Source organism: Mustela nivalis, assembly GCF_964662115.1.
Source record: "Mustela nivalis genome assembly, chromosome: 7".
Taxonomy (NCBI): Eukaryota; Metazoa; Chordata; class Mammalia; order Carnivora; family Mustelidae; genus Mustela; species Mustela nivalis.
Window position 1 is genome coordinate 131,277,920 of NC_139026.1, and position 19,760 is coordinate 131,297,679.

The 19,760-nt window shown below is 37.4% G+C and overlaps 1 protein-coding gene across 5 annotated transcripts in view; it reads left to right on the forward strand.

The window, feature by feature from the left end:
* The first annotated feature begins 11,490 nt into the window (after positions 1-11,490).
* The window catches only part of ARMC3 (armadillo repeat containing 3), a 92,593-nt gene continuing 84,323 nt past the window's right edge, over positions 11,491-19,760 (forward strand). For 4 of the 5 annotated variants that reach the window (XM_082742128.1, XM_082742125.1, XM_082742129.1 and 1 more), the window contains exons 1-2: positions 11,491-11,601; positions 15,302-15,350. In XM_082742128.1, the coding sequence (XP_082598254.1) occupies positions 15,303-15,350 (48 nt within the window). In that variant the 5' untranslated portion in view covers positions 11,491-11,601; position 15,302. The remainder of the gene's footprint in view (positions 11,602-15,301; positions 15,351-19,760) is intronic. The other variant, XM_082742126.1, reaches the window with a different exon arrangement.

The window sequence follows — 19,760 nt, forward strand, 5'->3', positions numbered from 1 at the left end:
TCTTTTGTATTCCATAAGAATTTTAGGATTTGTTATTCTATTTATGTGAAAAATGTCATTGGAATTTTAATAGGGATTGCATTGACTCTGTGGATGGCTTTGGGTAGTATGGATACTTAAATAATATTAATTTTTCCAATTCATGAACATGGAATATCTTCCTATTTAGTTGTATCTTTTTAAATTTCTTTCATCAGTATTTTATAGTTTTCAGTGTACACATTTTTTCACTTCCTTGATTAAATTTATTTCTAAGGGGGCGCCTGGGTGGCTCAGTGGGTTAAAGCCTCTGCCTTCGGCTCAGGTCATGATCCCAGGGTCCTGGGATCTAGCCCCGCATTGGGCTCTCTGCTCAGCAGGGAGCCTGCTTCCTCCTCTCCCTCTTTCTCTGCCTGCCTCTCTGCCTACTTGTGATCTCTGTCAAATAAATAAAATCTTTAAAAACAAAATTATTTCTGTATTTTTTTCTTTTTTAAACTATTGTAAATGGGATTATTTTCTTAATTTCTCTTTCTGATAGTTCATTGTTAGTGTATAGAAACAAACCTAATTTTTGTACCCTAAAACTTCACTGAATTTATTTGTTTTAATGGTTTTTAGTGGTGTCTTTAGAGTTTTCCATGTATAACACATTGTTTGCAAACAGAGATAATTTTACTTCTTCCTTTCTAATTTGTATGCTCTTTCCTTCTTTCTATCTTGGCTTAATTATTCTGTCTCATAATGTTGCTGGTACTGCACAATACTGGTCTATAAAGTAGTTTTGGCCATCAAATAATTTTCTCAGTAGTCACAATACTAGCAAATCCATAATTAAATATGTGTCTAAATATTTGAATCAGTTACATATCCCCATAACACCACACATTTTACTTACATCATAGGGCAAATTTTCATGGAAATAGAATCCAGTAGCCTTGCATTTAAGGCCAAAGTAACAATTGTTTTAGGGGATATAGATTATTTTCTTGATTTTGGCTTTTAAGATGAGTTTTTTCTTGATTGAAGCCACTTGAAGGACAACCTTAGAACCTTCAAATCATAAAATGTAGTATTCAGAACTAGCAGAAGGTAGAACTTCTGGTATGATCTGCTATTTTTAATTCTAGTGAACCAATTAATTAAAAATGTTTTAGTAAGAGAATAGAAATTGCAAATATTTCTCATCACAAAAACTGTAACATTCTATAAAAACACTTTTGGATAAATATAAAGCATACTAACTTTAAAAAAAAGATTTATTTATTTATTTGAGAGACAGAGAGAGAGCCAGCACGGGGGGGAGGGGCAGAGGGAGAGTGAGAGAGAGAATCCCAAACAGACTCCCTGCCGAGGCCAGAGCCCAAAGCAGGGCTCAATCCCAAGACCCTGAGATCACGACCTTAGCCAAACCCCAAGAGTCAGACCCTCAACCAGTTGAGCCACCCAGGCGCCCCAAGCATAGCAACTTTCTATTTGAACTAATTAATTTCCAATTAGTAATGCCAAACTTAGAAGGATAGTTTTGGATTTCGATTGTATTTATTAGATGTTCAAAAATGTAATGAGAATAATCCAAAATTGCAAGATCTACATGAAATATATTGTATGTGGTCAACATTAATATATTAAAAGAAAAAAGTCACTAGTGTTTAATTCCTGTTATAATTTGAATGCTAAGTAAGAACAGTAGAGTAACACTGGTTTACGCTTAATTTCTCAAGTATAAGGACCAAGTAGTATGTTATAACTACAATGAAAATAAATTGCGTAAGAAGTGGATTATATGTAGAACTACATTTTCTTTTCTGCAAGGTAGGAATGTGCTTAAAAGAGTTAGAGATTAAATTTGAAATAAAAAATTTGTTCTATTTTGAAGGGAAGAAAACTAAATCTCTTTATTTTGATATCATTTTCTTTTTGGATTTTTTCCTTCTTTTAATATATATCAGCTCCATGGTGAAAAATTAAATTAGACTAATATGATAGAGAAAATCTCTTGTACTTACGAGTTTGTTTTGTTGCTTAATCTTTGTGTGAGCATGATCTCGGTCTTCCATTAAATACAGATTTCAGAATATTTTATCCCTCTTTAAGTTTTTGATTCTTACAGAAAAATCATATTTAAAATCATGGCTATACTCGTGCAATCAACTGCTCAAAAAATCAGTAGCTCCTTCAGGGTTTTCTGAAGTTGGGGGTTTAGTCAAAATTAAAGATACATTTTAGATAATGCTGATCTCTTGCGAATTATGATTTTCTTAAATTTATAAAATTTCACTTATCATAGATTATACTCTGTTTGAAACTAATAATTATTTCTTTAAATATTTAATAATTAAGATGGCCACTGGTAGATATATTTATCCATTATAATTTTTTTAAGGTTTAATTTTTTTCTTTTTATTAACATGTAATGTATTATTTGTTTCAGGGGCACAAGTCTGTGAATCATCAGTCTTACACAATTCACAGCACTTACCATAGCACGTACCCTCCCAATGTCCATCACTCAGCTACCCTGCCCCTCTAACCCCTCTTTCCCCCTCTTCCAGCAGCCCTCAGTTTGTTTCCTGACATTAAGAGTCTCTTATGGTTTGTCTCCCTCCCCAGTTCCATCTTGTTTCATTTTTCCCTCCCTTCCCCCGACAACTCCCTGCCCTGCCTCTCAAATTCCTCATATTAGAGAGATTGTATGATAACTGTCTTTCTCTGATTAACTTATTTCACTTAATTTTTTAAAACACAAACAAACAGTGGGAACCTTTCCTCTCTACTTATTTCAAAATATACTATAATTGGTTATTATCATCTTTTGCTTATTTTTTTTGAGAAGTTAGGTCAATTTTTAATTAATTTTTTTAAAGATTTTATTTATTTATTTGACAGACAGAGATCACAAGAAGGCAGAGAGGCAGGCAGAGAGAGAGGAGGAAGCAGGCTCCCTGCTGAGCAGAGAGCCTGACGTGGGGCTCGATCCCAGGACCCTGGGATCATGACCTGAGCCGAAGGCAGAGGTTTTAACCCACTGAGCCACCCAGGTGCCCCCAATTTAAATTAATTTTAAGTAAGAATTTTCATTTTTAAAAAATATTTCATTTATTTATTTATCTGTCAGAGATTGAGAGCACAAGTCGGGGGGCGGCAGGCAGAGGGAGAAGCCGGCTCCCTGCTGAGCAAGAAACACAACATGGGGCTCGATCCCAGGAGCCTGGGATCATGACCTGAACCAAACAAAGGCAGACACTTAACTGACTGAGCCACCCAAGTGTCCCAATTTTGTTTTTAAAGCTTATTTTACTTGGCATTTTTTGAAATAAATGATGGAAAATGAAAAAATTTGGAAATGAAAGATTGATAATTTTGTCCTAAATTAGACACAATTCTCCAATAATTTGTAGAAACTAAACTAACTATACCTAAAATGATCTTGCCTTAGAACCAGATCCATGTGGGGTGGCCTAGTCCTTCAAATAAGGAGGGGCCAAAGGATCCAGGATGATAGTCAGCACCTGCTCCTGGAAAGGCTTATGCTCAGACTCCTTTTCTGGCAATAATCACTTATCTGTCATGATCCAACCAAAATCTTCGGCCCATTTGGTTAAGAAAGCCAACGTGAGATCTGACCCGGCATCCTGGCCTACAATTTGCTATTGGATCTTACCTCTCACCAAAGAGAAGGGCTTGGAGAACCATTCTTTCTACCACCAAAACACTGGTTTTCTTGGGGAGTCCCAGGTTAATCAATAGAGTTTATTTTGGTGCTTCTGATCTGGCTTGTATTTTTGATCAACCCACTTATTTTCAGTGCCAGGCGTCCTTAAGCTGAGATTGTTAAATAGACAGAGTTGTTCAGCTGCTGCTGCTGCTGTTTATTCTTCTCCTTCTTTCTTAAAGCACACTGAATGCCAGAAGCCAAACTAAAGGAATCTTCATGTCAAGGGATTGTTGAGACCATAGTTTCTACTGTTCTTCCATAAGCATAGGTTCACATTTCATGTAGGTATCTGGCTAGTGGGAGAAGTCATTCTAAGGCTTCCTTCATAGCATGAGATGTCCTCACAAAAAAATATATTGTCTGAGACACGTGTTATCAATCTTTTTCTTTAAGTGGAATACATCCTGTTTTCTCCTCAACCCCACAACCTCTAGCAAACAAGCTGGTATTTCCATAGTGCAAATTACAGAAACTGAGTTCAGAGTCCAAGGAATGTAATATCAAGTCTAAGAGCTAAAGGAGTCCTACTTATGGACCCAGTCCACTAAGTTAGGCTGATTTTCAAGGCCTGGAGTAAAATAAACAATGAATATTGCTTATTTGGAAACTTTCTCTCAGGCTTTTAAATGATCTTTTTTAGGGTGTGTCTTTATTTCATGTGAGGAGATCTCATTTTCACAGTGGGTACTCAGTGATATTACACTTTTGAAAAGCCAACGGGGCTCCCCACTGATTCGTGACCATTTGCAGAACATTGTCAGTCTCTGGGGTCCTTAATTTTTTTCTCCCCTGGTTCAAAGAGACAAATGCACTGAAACTCTGCCAAGGTTTTGCTTCAACCATTGCATGAGATAAAGAGGATTTACAGGCAAAGAACTCTCTTGAACAGCAGCCAAAAAAGCAGATAACTTTTAAATAACACACTGTGGTAGAAGAAACTGCCTTGTGGCAATCTACTTTTGAGAAAAATAGCAACTATTTATAGTACATGTTGGCAAACATGTATGCTAGGCTCTAGGAAAGGTGGAAGGTTACCATACTGTTTATGGTTTTTCTTACATGCCTAACACTGAATTGAATGTTACAGACAGAAGTTACATTTTTATTACTTATCTTCAACCAAGTTCAATTGATTTACAACAATCAGCCATAGGACTAATTCAATTTGAATGGAAAGGAGTTCAAAGAATACATTAAAAGAAACATACAATGATAAATTATCTAAATTATACAAATGTACCCCCTCACTCTAACAAATTTAGATTTGTAAAGTAGATAAATAATAGATAATTGCTTTCTTTTATTGAAGGGCTTTTTTCTTTTTCAGTATAAGGTGATTCATCTCCAGATTTCCCTAAATAGTGAACTCTCTTAATGTTCTTAAAGTATAATTAGATTCCAAAAATGCTTTTCAAAAACATGTTTTCTGGAACACATCTATTGCGTGTGAGCCGGGGAAGGGGCAGAGGGAGAGGGAGGAAACTCTCCCACGGAGTGCAAAGGCAGGACTCGATCCCAAGACCCTGAGATCATAATCTGAGCCGAAACCAAGAGTGGCTGCTTAACCAACTGAGCTACCCAGGCGCCCCTTGTTGACACTTTTTTTTTTTTTTTGAACCGATAAACCAGCCTTTATCTGCAAGTAAGAATCATTTATACCCACAGTTATACTCACAATTTCATTTCCTTTTTAGCTCAGAAACTTGAGAAAATTTTCTTTGGTCTTCCTCTTTGGTAGGAACTGGTAGTATATTTTTCTGATCTTAATTCTTTGCATAAACTTCTAAACAAGTATGACTCTAGTGGCTTAGATGCACCATTCTGAGAATATCATTTAATGTGGAAAACAGGTCCATGGAAAAATTTTACACCAACATTTCTCTGTAATTAACAGTCAAAGATGGCATTTTGGAAACCAACTATTGATATACATCCTTTGACTTAGACCTAAAATATCAGTATACACATCTTAAGCATTTTACCTAATTTATATTATTTGTTTCAACATATTCATTTAGCACTTTAAATATCTTATCTCAAAAAGTTGGTTTTGGTACCTTTCTGCAGAACAAATGATGGTTTTTTTGAAGCTTTTCTCTTTAGGTAGTCTAACTAGATTAGTTAACTGGGTATACTTTGTATTGCCTACAGATTGATCAATGTTTGATTTCTAGATTAGAGCTATCTCTATGGCAACTCACATGCCGTAAATGCATCTACTTATGATATTGCTCAAAAATTACATCTTTTCCATGCTCTTATCTTGCTCACCCCAAACATGGGCAATTTTAACATAGGCTGTTTAATTGAGTGATTCTATAATTATGTATGTGAGTTGGCTATTGCTATGAAATTAAACTTCATCTCATACAGGTGTAACTGGTTTCATAAAAAATTTATTCTTTTTAAAATTTTAAGCTCACAGATGCTTTAAGAAGTTCAAATCTTTTTGGAGGGGAGATGGCCTGATTTGCTAGGCACTGTTGCTTCACTTCATAACTTTTCCATGACAAAAAAAAAAAAAAAAAAGCTGAGGATTAAATGAATTACTGGAGAGCATACATGTGAATTTCAGGTAATCCTCATTATTCTGCATGATTTAAGGTTTCTGATTCCTTGGTTTTGTTGGTTTCCCACTTTTGCCCCTACATTTAAGATATATTGGGTTGGGCCGCTGCCTTCGGCTCTGGTCATGATCCCAGGGTCCTGGGATGGAGTCCCGCATCGGGCTTTCTGTTCAGTGGGTGGCCTGCTTCCCTTCCTCTCTCTCTGCCTGCCTCTCTGCCTACTTGTGATCTCTCTCTGTCAAATAAATAAATAAAATCTTTAAAAAAAAGATATATTGAGATATATTTATTTGTATATTATATATAAATATTTAAATACTGATATATATTTATGTATTTATTAATATATATTACTATATTTATTTTGCTCCCAGATTTATTGAGATGTAATTGACATACATTGTATAAGTTTAAGGTGTACAATGTGATGATTTAACACACATATATATTGTAAAATGACTACCACAATAAGGTTAGCTAACATATCCTTCACCTCACATAATTACTGTTTTATTGTAGTTGCAGTGGTGGTGAGAATATTAAAGCTTTACCTGCATAACAGTTTTCAAGTATATAATACAGTTATTGTTAACTACAGTCACCATGCTCTATCTTAGATCCCTGGAATTTATTCATCTAATAACAAATGTCTCTCCATTTTTCCCGACCTCTTGATTCCTGACAATGATGATTCTACTCTGTTTCTATGAGTTCAGTGTTTTTAGATTCCAAACCTAAGTGTGATCATACAATATTTGTCTTTCTCTGTCAGACCTATCTCAGCATAATGCTCTCAAGGTCCATCCGTATTGTCACAAATGGCAGAATTTCTTTCTTTATGGCTGAATAGTATTCCATTGTATATAGATACACATTTTCTTTATCCATTCATCTGTCAATGGACATTTAGTTTGTTTACATATCTTGGCTATTGTGGATAATGCTTTGCAGTACTGTTTGTCAGAATCATCTCTGAAAGCCTAGCACCTATTCCTTCAGCCCTTGCAACAATGCTATAAATCTTGAATTCTCTGTCAACTAGATTAGATTTTGTTGTCCATAGTGGAACTTCAAATGATACAGTAATTGGTACCAGAAGCAGCTGCTGACCTTAGAAATCCAAAGATGTAAATCTGGAAGTGGTTGTTGAACATGAGTGAGTTTGAAAACAGTGAAGAGATCTGTTTACTTTGAGAGGATTTCTGATGGGCATCACCTGTGGTCTCCTAGAAAGAAGTACTTTTTGGAGAGAGTTTTGACAGGACAAAAGTGGCTATGCTGTAGCAGAGTGTAGTGAACAAAAGCACCATAAGGGATGCAGACTGGGCAAATTACTTCTAATTATATTTAGTAGTTCTGAGACAGAAAATGACAGGCTTAGAGTTTTAAGTTTAAGTGATTGCTAGAGAACCAGAGAGTTCCAGTGACTGCCGCACAATACCTTGTCTCTTGTAATCACAGTCTGGATCTATAAATTTCTGATTTATAATGTGTGCTGAATTCGTAGCCTCACCAGGCTTCTGAGAAGACCTAGAAACAGTGACCAACCCAGTAGCAATGAGCAACCCACGTGTTTAAATTATGCTCTCTACATTTAATTTTCCACTATGATGAAACTGGGCAGAAAATATTTCCAAGTTATATACGACAAATGACTTGTATCCAGAATATATAAAGAATTATTATGAGGCAATAGTAATAAGACAAACAGATCAGTTAAAAGTAGGACAAATATTTGAATAGATACTTCACAAAAGAAGATATAGACATGGTTAAAATGTAGAAAGAGCTGATCATTAGTCATGAAGAAAAAGCAAATTAAAACCAGAGGAGACACTACTACACACCCAATAGTATGGCTAAAATTTGAAGGCCTGATAATATCAAGTGTTGTAGAGCATAGGAAGCAACTGGATCAATCACTCATTGGTAGTGGGTATGCAAATATAGTATAGATCCTCTGGAAAAACAGTTTGGCAAGTTCTCATAACATCAAGCATACACATGGCATAAGACCCAGAAATTCCATTTTTGGGTATTTTCCCAAGGAAGGGGAAACATATGTTCACACAAAAACCTGTGTATAAATGTTTAGAGCAGATTTATTTATAACAGTCCAAAATTGGAAAGAACCCAAATGTCCATCAACCAGTGATTGGATATTGTATATCCATGTAGTGCAATACTACTCAGCAACAGAAAGAGACAAGCTATTGATACATGCATACTATGAACAAATCTCAAAAGCATTATGCTAAATTAAGAAGCCAGACACAAGAGGCGGCATATTGCATGGTGCAATTTATAAGATATTCTAAAAATCCAAAATTATAGGGAGAGAAAACATCAGTTTTTCCTGGAGAAGAAGGCTGGAGGGAAAAGTCTGACTTCAAAGGGGCATGAAAAAAATTTGGGATGATGGAAATGCTCTACAGCTTCATTGTAGTAATGGTTACACAACTGTAAACATTTATCAAAAATCATCCAGTTATATATGTTAAAATAAAAAGGACCCCAAAATATAGACATGCACAGTAAAGACTAAGAGCCTGGGGAAAATAATTAAGAGAGTAGCTTAAATTGCTTTATGAAAACTCTACAATTTGTCTCTACAACTTAACACTGTTAAGTGTATTTTCAGGATGGGCTAGTATGATGCATTGGTTCTGAACAAGGCTATAAAATTCAAGTTGACTTCAGTTCAAGTTCTGGCTCTGCCATTTATGAATAGAGTGACCTTACACTAATTATTTCTTTTCCACCTGAAAGGCTTATGGTGGGGATTTAATGATGCAATTAAATGCTTCATCACTGCTTGGCTCATATGGGCATTCACAAATGTTAGTTATTTAGGCTCTTTAGAAAGAGCCTAAGGTGGGGAGACACACACATAAACAAATAAATTACAGTATCTTGTGAAAAGAGCAGAAATAGAGCAAGTGTAAGGCGCAGTGATGGCAAAAAAAATGAGAAATGTTTCACCATGTTTGGAGAAGCCAATGAAGCCTTTGTGGAGGAAATCATGACTAAGATAAAATTTGAAAGACAAATAGATGGTTTTCATCCTAATTAGGAGAGTGAAGGGCATAAAATGTCATAGTGTACTTGAGAATTATGCCCACAGTTTGCCATTTCTTTCCTTTTCTTTCTTTCTTGAGTGATTAGAGAAGTTATTGCAGTGTGAAGGAGTCAGCCAGAATAAGCTCTGGAATGCTAATTTAAGAATCTTGTTGTATCTCATCCTGCATGTGGTGGAGTGGTTGGGAGCCAGCAAAGAGGGAAACAAATTACAAAGATTACTTTGGTCATCTTGGAGAAGGTGGATTGAAGCTAGGATGAAGCTAGAGGGAGATAGACCTGTCAGAAGTCTTGTTAGATGAAATCAGGTAAAGGATGGTGACATTCAGTGCTTTAGCTATGGGAATGGAAAGGTGAGAATAAATTCAACACAGTTTTAGGGGAATTCACGTAACTGAATATGAAGGAAAATGGTTCCGAAATGACATTCACAATTCATGCTTGGGTATCTAGATGGGTAGTGGTACCTCTTGATACATAGAAAAAACATATTCCTAAAGGGAAATGATGAGTTCAGATGGGTAGTGTTGATATTTGAGATGCCTGTGGACATCCAGTTAGAGCTTTCCAGTAAGAGGAAGGATATGTGAACCTAGAGCTCAGTATTGAAGTCTGCTGGGGAGCTATATATATGGCAGTTGAAGTCACAAAAATAAAGATCACCCTCGAAAAGCATATAGTATGGGAAGGGAACCAGGGACAGGACCCTGGGAAATATCAACACTTAAGTCTATATAGAAAAGACCTTAAATGGTGGTCATAAAAGTAGGAGGATCAAGAACAAGTAGTATCAAGGAAACCAAGGAAGGTGTTTCAAGAATGGGGTATTATCAAGAGAGTTATACGCAGCAGTGATGTCAGGAAGAATGAAAACCAAGAAACAGCCAATGGATAGGAGTAGTTTTAGCAGTGGGATCAAACCAGATTGCTGTGGTTTAAAGAGTGAATGGAAGTTAGTACATGTGGGAATATCAAATGTAGGCTACTGTTTTGGAAACTCAGTCACGAAGAGAAAGAGAAAAACGGAATGAAGGAAATACAGGTTGAAAGGAGGTTCTTTGTTTCTGCTTTTTGTATGAGGCAAAGGAGAGACTTCACAGTATTCCCATATCGAAGGGGAAAAGGCTGAAGATCCAGGAGTGTATTATTTAACGCCCAATCCCAACCAGAAGATAGAAATCACAAGTTATTTGATAGAAAATTTAATATAAAAATTCTTAAATATGAATAAAGTTGTTTATCAGGTAATTTAAAAGGTGATATAAGGACATAAAGCGATATGAAAGAAGCAACTATAAGAAACATCTAACTCTCCTAGGGCTGGGGGACCAGCAGAGGCAGGCAAGGGATAGAGTTTTAAAAGTGTGATAGGAATTCAAGAGAGGGAGATATTTTTGTTTGCTTGTTTGTTTGTTTTTTTTTTGTTGTTGCTAAGATCCGATCAAAGAGTATTTTATGAAGACGGCATTTGAGCTGGGCTTAACTAAATAGAAATGAAAGAATGTTCCAAGAATTACACAAGTTGCACATGACCTGGCAAATAGTAGATGCTTAATAAATATTTTTGAATGAATACAAGGCAAAATGAAGAAGGCCAATTGCCTTAACTGCTGATTGGAGGGGAGGGTGGAAGACGAAGAAGGGAAACGGAGGTCTAGGCCATTGGGAAGAATGCATGAAGAGGAAAGAAAGGCGGACGGGGAGATTTTGAAGGGCCAAGATAAGTTCTGGGAGGGCAGACTAGACATCCAAGTGCACGCAGGGTCTGGGCCCTGCAGGTCTGAGGCTTCGTGGAGTCCGGACAGAAAGTGGAGATTTGTAAGTCATCCCAGGATTCTGGCCAGCCCCGTCCTGGGGAGAGAGCGGTAGCATCTCTGAGTTGGTGAATCCAGAACCAGTCCACAGGCGAGAAGCTGAGGCCGCACGCCTGCTGATTTACAGTTTGCACCTGCGCTCGCCTGCAGCTACTAGGAAGTGGAGGATTCTCCCGTCTATCCTGCCTCAAAGCAGTGGAGTCTGGGAGCGGAGGACGCCCGAGCTCCTTCCCTACGGACCGCTTTCTTAAAGCCGGACAATGAGTTCCTCTGGCTGCCGAGCGCGAGCTTCCTGGGCGGAGGCGCGCGCTCCGCTGCGCGCGCAGCCGCGGCCCGGTGTCGCCTAGCAACCAAGAACAACAGTGGCCTAGGAGGCGCGCGCCAGCCGCGGCGGGTGCAGTTCTCCAGGTCCGAGGAGCCGCGGCTCTGAGGGATCTCCTGGCAGGTAAACGCAGGAGTGCGGCTGAGCAGCTACTCCCGCGGTTTGGAGAGGCCCAGGGCCAAGGTCCCAGCAGAACTTGGGCAAGGAGAAGGTGCCCCGCGGGTGGGGACATCTGGGCCACCTGAGGGAACGAACGAACACCTTGGAAAGGGTTGTCGGTCCCTGCTCTATGCCCGCAGTATTAGACGGGGGTCGGGGTGGGCTTCCTAAGCATCCGCTGCCTGCCACTTAACAGGTGACAAAACTGAGGCCCGGAGAGGGCATCTGAAAGATTCCGCTGCTTGACTCTCAGCAAATCAAGAAGCGAGTCCCCACTTGTTCTAGCCTTCCTCCTCCCCGTAAGTTTTCTCAAAAAAGATCTCCCCGTAGACTAAAATTTAAAGTCGTGTAGTCCGAAAGTTCACCAAGAAGTACAAATGACTGGTACATTTTCGGGGGGGGGGGGCGGGAAATGTGGCGCCTCTCTAATAATCGGGAAGATGCACATTTAAAGCAGATTTGTTTTCGTACCCAATGCCGTGAAGTTCATGCCTTTTCATCCAGTTATTTTCCTTTACCTTAGAGAAGCAGGTGCAGAATGTGGATGAACATTTTAGGTTTAAGGATGTTCATTGCAGACTTACCCGTAATTTCAGGAAATTGGAAACAAGTGCTCAGCAATAGGAGACTGTTCAGATAAATAGTGGACTTTACAGTATTATTTTATTTTATTTTGTAAAAAAGATTTTAGGGGACACCTGGGTGGCTCAGTTGGTTAAACAGCTGCCTTCGGCTCAGGTCATGATCCCAGCGTCCTGGAATCGAGTCCCACATCAGGCTCCTTGCTCGGCAGGGAGCCTGCTTCTCCCTCTGCCTCTGCCTGCCATTCTTTCTGCCTATGCTCGCTCTCTCCCTCTCTCTCTCTGATAAATAAATAAAATCTTAAAAAAATAAAAATAAAAAATAAAAAAGATTTTATTTATTTATTTGACAGAGATCACAAGTAGGCAGAGAGACAGGCAGAGAGAGAGGAGGAAGCATGACCTGAGATCATGACCTGAGCCTAAGGCAGAGGCTTTAACCTACTGAGCCACCCAGGCGCCCCTACAGTATTATTTTAAATGACATGATATGCTGATTCATTGGAGCAATAAATTGAGAATGAACTCTCTTGAACTTGTCCATCAGTTTAATATAGGAGGAAAATGGTTCCATTTTCCTCCTATATTAGGAAGTTGAGAATAGGAGCTAGAAATCCAGGTAGGCTGGTAAAATCACTGTAGAAAACACACGAAAAAGGAACTATATTGAAATAGTGCTGATCTCCCTCAGTTTTTTCCTGAGTGATTCTTTTTTTTTTTTAAATCCAAGTGCCCTTCCTTGTTTTCCAAATTTTCTGTAACGAAATGTATTACCTTATAAAGTAGACAGTAGACACAGAGCTATACACTTAAACATGATTAAAATCACAAATTTTATAGTATGTTTATTTTAGCACAATAAAAGTCATCAATGGGCAGGTGGTAAAATAGTCAAGGAAAGCAGGTTTGCTTCAGTAGAAAGGATTTATTTTCTTAATTTGACAGCTCTGAAGCTTTAAAGGAAAACAAATTTTTAAAGACTAAAATAATATAAGGTAATTTGGTTGTAGCATGTTGATTTTAAGTAAAATGTTGAATTTGCAAAGTTAAAAAAAAAAACACCTTAGGATTATTTTTGAGGCTTATTGCCTCTGGCTCTATGTCAGTTGTATACTTCCTCCTGCATTAACTGTTATGCTCAAGGTGGCAATAAAAACACAAACTAAATGCTTCCTACTTCAGGGTATTGCGTAGGAACAGCTCCATTGCTATAATCCTGTGTTAAGGCTATTCCAACCTCTGCACTCTTTAATATGCAATTATTCAAAGCCACTATCTTAAAATGGGAAAAATCAGTTCCTGAGTGAAAATCAGATTACCTACAGTAATTCTGAATTACAGGTGTAATTCAGTTCTCAAACACTATTCAGAAGCAGTTCTTATATAAATCAAAGTCTGCTGTATCTTGGAATTGGTTGCAAAGAGCTGTGAAGTCTCTTTTTCCTAGAGGTCAGTCGTAGGATAGATTTTCATTCATCCAGAATAGTTTCTGTGCATCTGCTTGGAATATTATAGACAAAAGCCTAGGGTCTTTGTGCTTGTTAAGCATCTATGAGATGATGTTTGAATTTTGAAAAAAATATTGCCTCTAAAATCTGAAAAGAAAATTGAAAAATTAATGTTAAATTTTTTAATTAATATTGTTACATTTGAAAACAGTTTTCTCATTTTGTAAGAATTTCCAAGTGCACAAAATGCTGAATAATTTCAAATGCTTAATTTCAAGACTTTTTAAGAAAAAATTGTACTTAATGGATAATGTGGGTACATTTTAATGTTTAATGTATTGGATATAATGTGAGGTAGTGCATCACAGCATAAACTTGCCCAGACCCTCAAAGATCTTGAAATTTATGTGACCTGAGCTTGGGGATGTCATTTCAGAAGTAACTAGGAGTTTTTCTAGGAACATGTGGCTTTTAAAAATATGTGATAAATTAGGGTCAGTGTCCCTAATGCTAGGAGTTGCAGTTGTATCTTGACAGACTATCTGGACTAACTCTGACATTGTAGATTCTCTCCAGGGATTTTTCACTTCCCAGAATTTCTCTGGAAACTATAGTAATTTCCTCAAGACTAGTTTATACCATCTGAGATTGCACAAATGCCAAGCACAATCCCACAAGCTCTCATGGGAGAAAATTCAAAAGATTTCTGGGGTTATTCTAGCAGTCATCAACATCGGGAAAGTCCTCTGTACCCAAGTGGAGTTACTCCTCTGTGGTGTATCAACTGTGAGTAACAATGCTCTTGATGTTTTTCCTGCACAGTCAAGGACATGTGAGGTAAAAAGGGTCTTGCAAGTAGGAGCCCCAATTTCCCCAATATACAACTCTTCACATTCTCAGTTACTTTTTTTATTGAGCTATGGGTTATATTAGAGAAAACTTCTGGTTATTTGGGAAAATGACACCAATGTTAGTTTAGTATTGGTATGTCTTGGGTATCATATATAAAATCATACTCCCAGGAAAAACGGTTAATGATTTTTATAAATATCGAATGCCTAGTGTTCACCAGATACTCTCGGGATAGATCAGTGTGAGAAAGCAGTCCAAAATCCATCCTTTTGTGGCAAAACATTCTTGCAGATCTCAAAAGTAACTTGGATTTAGTATCCCAAGCCCTCTAAGTGAGCTGTAAGCATGGTAAACTATTCCCGGTTATGTAAGTAAAAGTTTTGTCTCTAATGTATTGTCTTCCTTACGACCTGGAAGCCAGAACTAATGCTCAAAAAATTCCAAAAACACTGAGAATTTGAAATAAGAATGTAGGTAACATATTTGTACATGTACAATAATTTCTACATATATTAGTAGAAATACTAATATTAGTAGCATAGTCTCTTTTCATGTACAGTTAAAATGAGGAAATAAATCTCTTTCTAAGGGCATAGGTGACATAGATTTGTACATTGTATAAACAATGTACAAATGACACTTTTTTTTTTAAAGCAGGCTCCACTCCCAGCCTAGAGCCCAACATGGGGCCTGAACTCACAACCCTGAGATCAAGAGTCAGATGCTTAATCAACTGACCCACCCAGGCGCTCCTATTTAACTATTTATTGCATCTTTTTCCAGAATGGGTAAAAAGATAAAGAAGGAAGCAGAACCACCTCCTAAGGATGTGGTAAGTATCTGATTTGAATATTATAGTAGCACATTAACAACAGTTTTAAAAATAAATTGTTCAAACAGTTTGGCACATACCAGTATATACATGAGTACACAATGGCAGAAGTCCAAAGTCTGACTAATGATAAGATTAGTTAGAGAAATCTAACATTATATAAACAAACATTTACAATGTTGTCATTACATAATTAGCACAATTAGAGAGTAATTATTAGCTTTTCCAGTATGTGGATGGCATGTTTATAAGCCTAGTTAATGAGCAAATAGTTTTGGTTTGTTCTTTTAAATATTTTAAATTTATATTTGCCTGTCTCTCATTAATGTTAATCATCCAAGTGCATTTTCAAAGATAACTAGAGTTTATGCTATAGCTATTAGATGGGGGTAGAAGGTTGTCTGAAGACTGCCGTTTGGACATCAGAAGTCTTGTATTTTCCAGTTCTATGGAGACGAAAGTGTGGGTTCACCGTCTTTTTCTATTCCCAATATTTGAGTAATGCATTTCCTACAACACGAAACCCTGTCTCTCTTTTTAAATTTTTTAAAAGGATTTTTATTTATTTATTTGACCAAGACAGAGATCACAAGTAGGCAGAGAGGCAGGCAGAGAGAGAGGAAGGGAAGCAGGCTTCCCGCTGAGCAGAGAGCCCAATGCGGGGCTGGATCCCAATGAGGGGCTCGACCACAGGACCCTGGGATCATGACCTGAGCCGAAGGCAGAGGCTTTAACCCACTGAGCCACCCAAGTGCCCACCCCCTGTCTTTTTTAAATCATGGTTTTTATCTTATTTCTTTAAGGTTTATCAATTACTGAAAGATTGTGTTAAAAATAGAAAATGAACTTGGACAGTTTTCAGTGTGGAAACTTCTTTTGAAACAGACATTTGGTATCATTTTCTTCAAATAAAATGTACATAAAAAAGTGCTTATAGTCAGTCAGTAGACTCACAGGATTTTATAGTTGAGGGAAGCTGAGCTTAGCACAAGATCTTCCCAACAACACTGGAGTTTTGTGGTTACAAACGTGAGCTACATCCCCGCTCTGCCTCTCATGAGCTGTGTTATTTGGCACAGTTGCCAATTATGGCTGAGTTATTTCAGCTTTTCAAAAAAAAAATTTCTTCAGTGCGAATTATAATGTCCAATTCATTTTGGTTGTTGTAGGAATTAAAATGAAATAAAGCACATACAATACCTGGCACATAGTTAACACTAGTAAATAAGACCTATTATTATGGGACTCCTTTAGACTCTGACACGGGCACACACACACACACACACACACACACCCTACATAACTCCTTGTGGATGATCCTTCAGTACAGTTGGGAACAAAGACAGCAGAAGCATCTGTCTGCTCAGGTCTAGGAAATCTTTGCAGAGATAGATGGTCATTGTGGTTTATGATACGTTTTCATCATTCTAGTTGTTCTCCCTTTGGACATACTCCTAAAACATTCCAAATTCTCTTGTTTTTACATTACCACTTTTTATTGCAAAATAGCATTTTTTAAAAGATTTTATTTTATTTTTTTAAAAGATTTTATTTATCTATCTATCTAACTGAGGGGGAGAGACAAAGAGAACACTCAGGGGGAGGGGCCGAGGGGGGAGGGAAAGAGGCACACGCATACTCCCTGCCAAGTGCTGGGCTCCACACCAGGACCTGAGATCATGACCTGAGCCTAAGTCAACAGTCAGTTGCTTAACTGACTGAGCCACCCAGGTGCCCCAAGATTTTACTTTTAAGTGATCTTTATACCCAGTGTGGGGCTCAAGCTCACAATCCCAAGATCAAGAGTTGCATGCTCCACTCACTGAGCCCGTCAGGTGCCCCACAAAACAGCGTTATTGACATCTTATTATCGGAAAGTGGACTAATGAACACAGTACTTGCTGACGAACACTGATTAAAATTGGAATTAAGAGACTATTAAACAACAGAAATATTTGTCTAATACACTTTCTATAATTTTGCAGTGTCTTTCCTCTGTATTGCAGTCCTTGCAGGGCACAGTCAAGGGCTTGAGAACAGTTTTAATCCTAGCATTACCAGAAATCTAGCTCTTGTTTCCTCATGAGGTTCATGACAGCCTTAGGGACAGCCAAAGCGTGTGCAATGGCCAATGTCAAAGAAATTACTGCCTGTGTTTTCTTTGGGAGTTTATGGTTTCAGGTCTCATATTTAAGTCTTTAATCCACTTGAGTTTATTTGTGTGTGTGGTATAAGTCATCTGGTTTCATTCTTTTCCCTACACCATTTGTTGAAGAGACTGCCTTTTCCCCATTGTATACTCTTGCCTCCTATGATGAAGATTAATTGACCATATAAGCATGGGTTTATTTCTGGGCTCTTATTCTGTTCCATTGATCTATGTGTCTTATTTTTGTGCCAATACCATGCTGTTTTGATGACTATAGCTTTTGTAGCACATCTTGAAATCTGGTATTGTTATAACTACAGCTTTGTTGTTCTTTCTCAAGATTACTTTGGCTATTTGGGATATTTTGTGGTTCCGTACACATTTTAGCATTATTTGTTCTAGTTATGTGAAAAATATTGTTAGTATTTTTTATAGGGATTGCATGAGATTTATATATATATATATATATATATATATATACACACACACACGCGCACACACACAAACACACACATATACATACAATGGAATATTACTCAGCTATAAAAAGAATGCAAAAACATGAAAGGACCTAGAGGGTATAATGCTAAGTGAGGGAGGAAATCAAAGACAGACAAATACCTAATGATTTCAGTCATACATGGAATTTAAGAAAAAACCAAATGAATAAACAAAACAAGAGACAAACAGAAAAAACAGACTTTTAATTCAGAGAACAAATTGGTGGTTGCCAGAGGGAAGGTAGGTGGGGGATGAATGAGATAAAGGAGATCTAAGAATACACTTATCTTGATGTGAAATGAGAAATGTAAAGAATTTTTGAATCATATTGTACACGTGAAATGAATATGACATCCTATGTTAATTATACTTTAAAAAAAATAGAGTGAGACACCCCCCCCCCAAAAAAGGCATGTTACAGTTACCAATGGTCCTTGACTATTGCCTTTCCTCAAGGTCCTTCCATCCTTTCCCTACTCTGACTTTATGTTAATAAAGCTGATAGATTAGTGTGAAAGTATGTAATCACTCTCTATCTTGAAAATTCAAATACTTCAAAACAGTATGCCACAGTTTAAGCTATCTGAACTTGGAATTTTTTCTGAGGTATAGCTCTTCAAAGTCTACAAATTTTTCTTGTACAAATTTTAAAGGAATACCAAATTTAAAAGATAAATATATAACTGCTTAAGAAAATAAACTTTCCTGTGTCAACAAATAACAACTTCCTTATAGAGTTCCTAAAAACATTATTTCCAAAGATTTGTATTTTTATTAGTCTTTCATCTACTATTTAAAATGGGTTATGGGGACAGAAAGAAGAATGTTCAGTTATATGGTTAAAACAAAAAGCTCCCTTTGCTTTTCTTATTTTCTCATTGTCAAAGCATACATCTAATATATGCCTGTATGGTTTATTGACTTCCATTCTTTTTCATGAAATTGACTACTACCTAAGAAGATGCTTGGATGTGGGGAAGATACAGCTTAAGTGAGCAGTGTAAGATTCTGCCTTCCCACATCATTTCCATGTCTAGCTGAAAGGTTGTTTGTGATGCTTTAAATAAAAGGCAAACTTCCTGTAGAGTGATTGCATGAGAGAGTTACTAACAAAGGATCTTAGTAGACAATACTTAATATAAGGCAAGATATTCAGTGACTGAGAACATAGGCTGCAGAGTTATACTGCCAGAACCTGAATCCTCACTCCATCATCCATCGTTTGATCTGGGGCAAAGTTTCCAACCTCTGTCCACTCCAGTGAGGAGGTAATGATAGCCACCTCATATCTACTCGCAGCAACGAGACAACGTAGATAAATAGAAGATGCTTAGAACAGTGCTTGGCACTAGATAAGAATTTAGTAAAAGTAGTTATTTTGAATCATGTAGTTGAGGGTACTCTTCATTACTCTGTAAAACTTTAGAGTTTTTATGAATTGTCTAAGGAGGCAGGGAGATCAGCTGTGGAAGACCCGCTGGCCACTGAAGTTCCCAGTGGCCTGGGTGTGGCCATTATGATTCATGGTCAGGTCTTCAAGTCTATGAGCATTTGCTTAATACTTCAGGAAATCAAGTTTCAGTGGATAAATCCACAGCATCTAAACTCACTAGTCACGATGGTTCTGGAATCTCACTAAGTATCAAGTTAAAGAACATTTATTTTCATGCGTCAACACCTTTTCTCCATAGTTCAGTGCCATATGGGGCAGGAGTATTGAGTCAGAGCAACAGGCAATAACAGAACTTGCTCCCTCACAT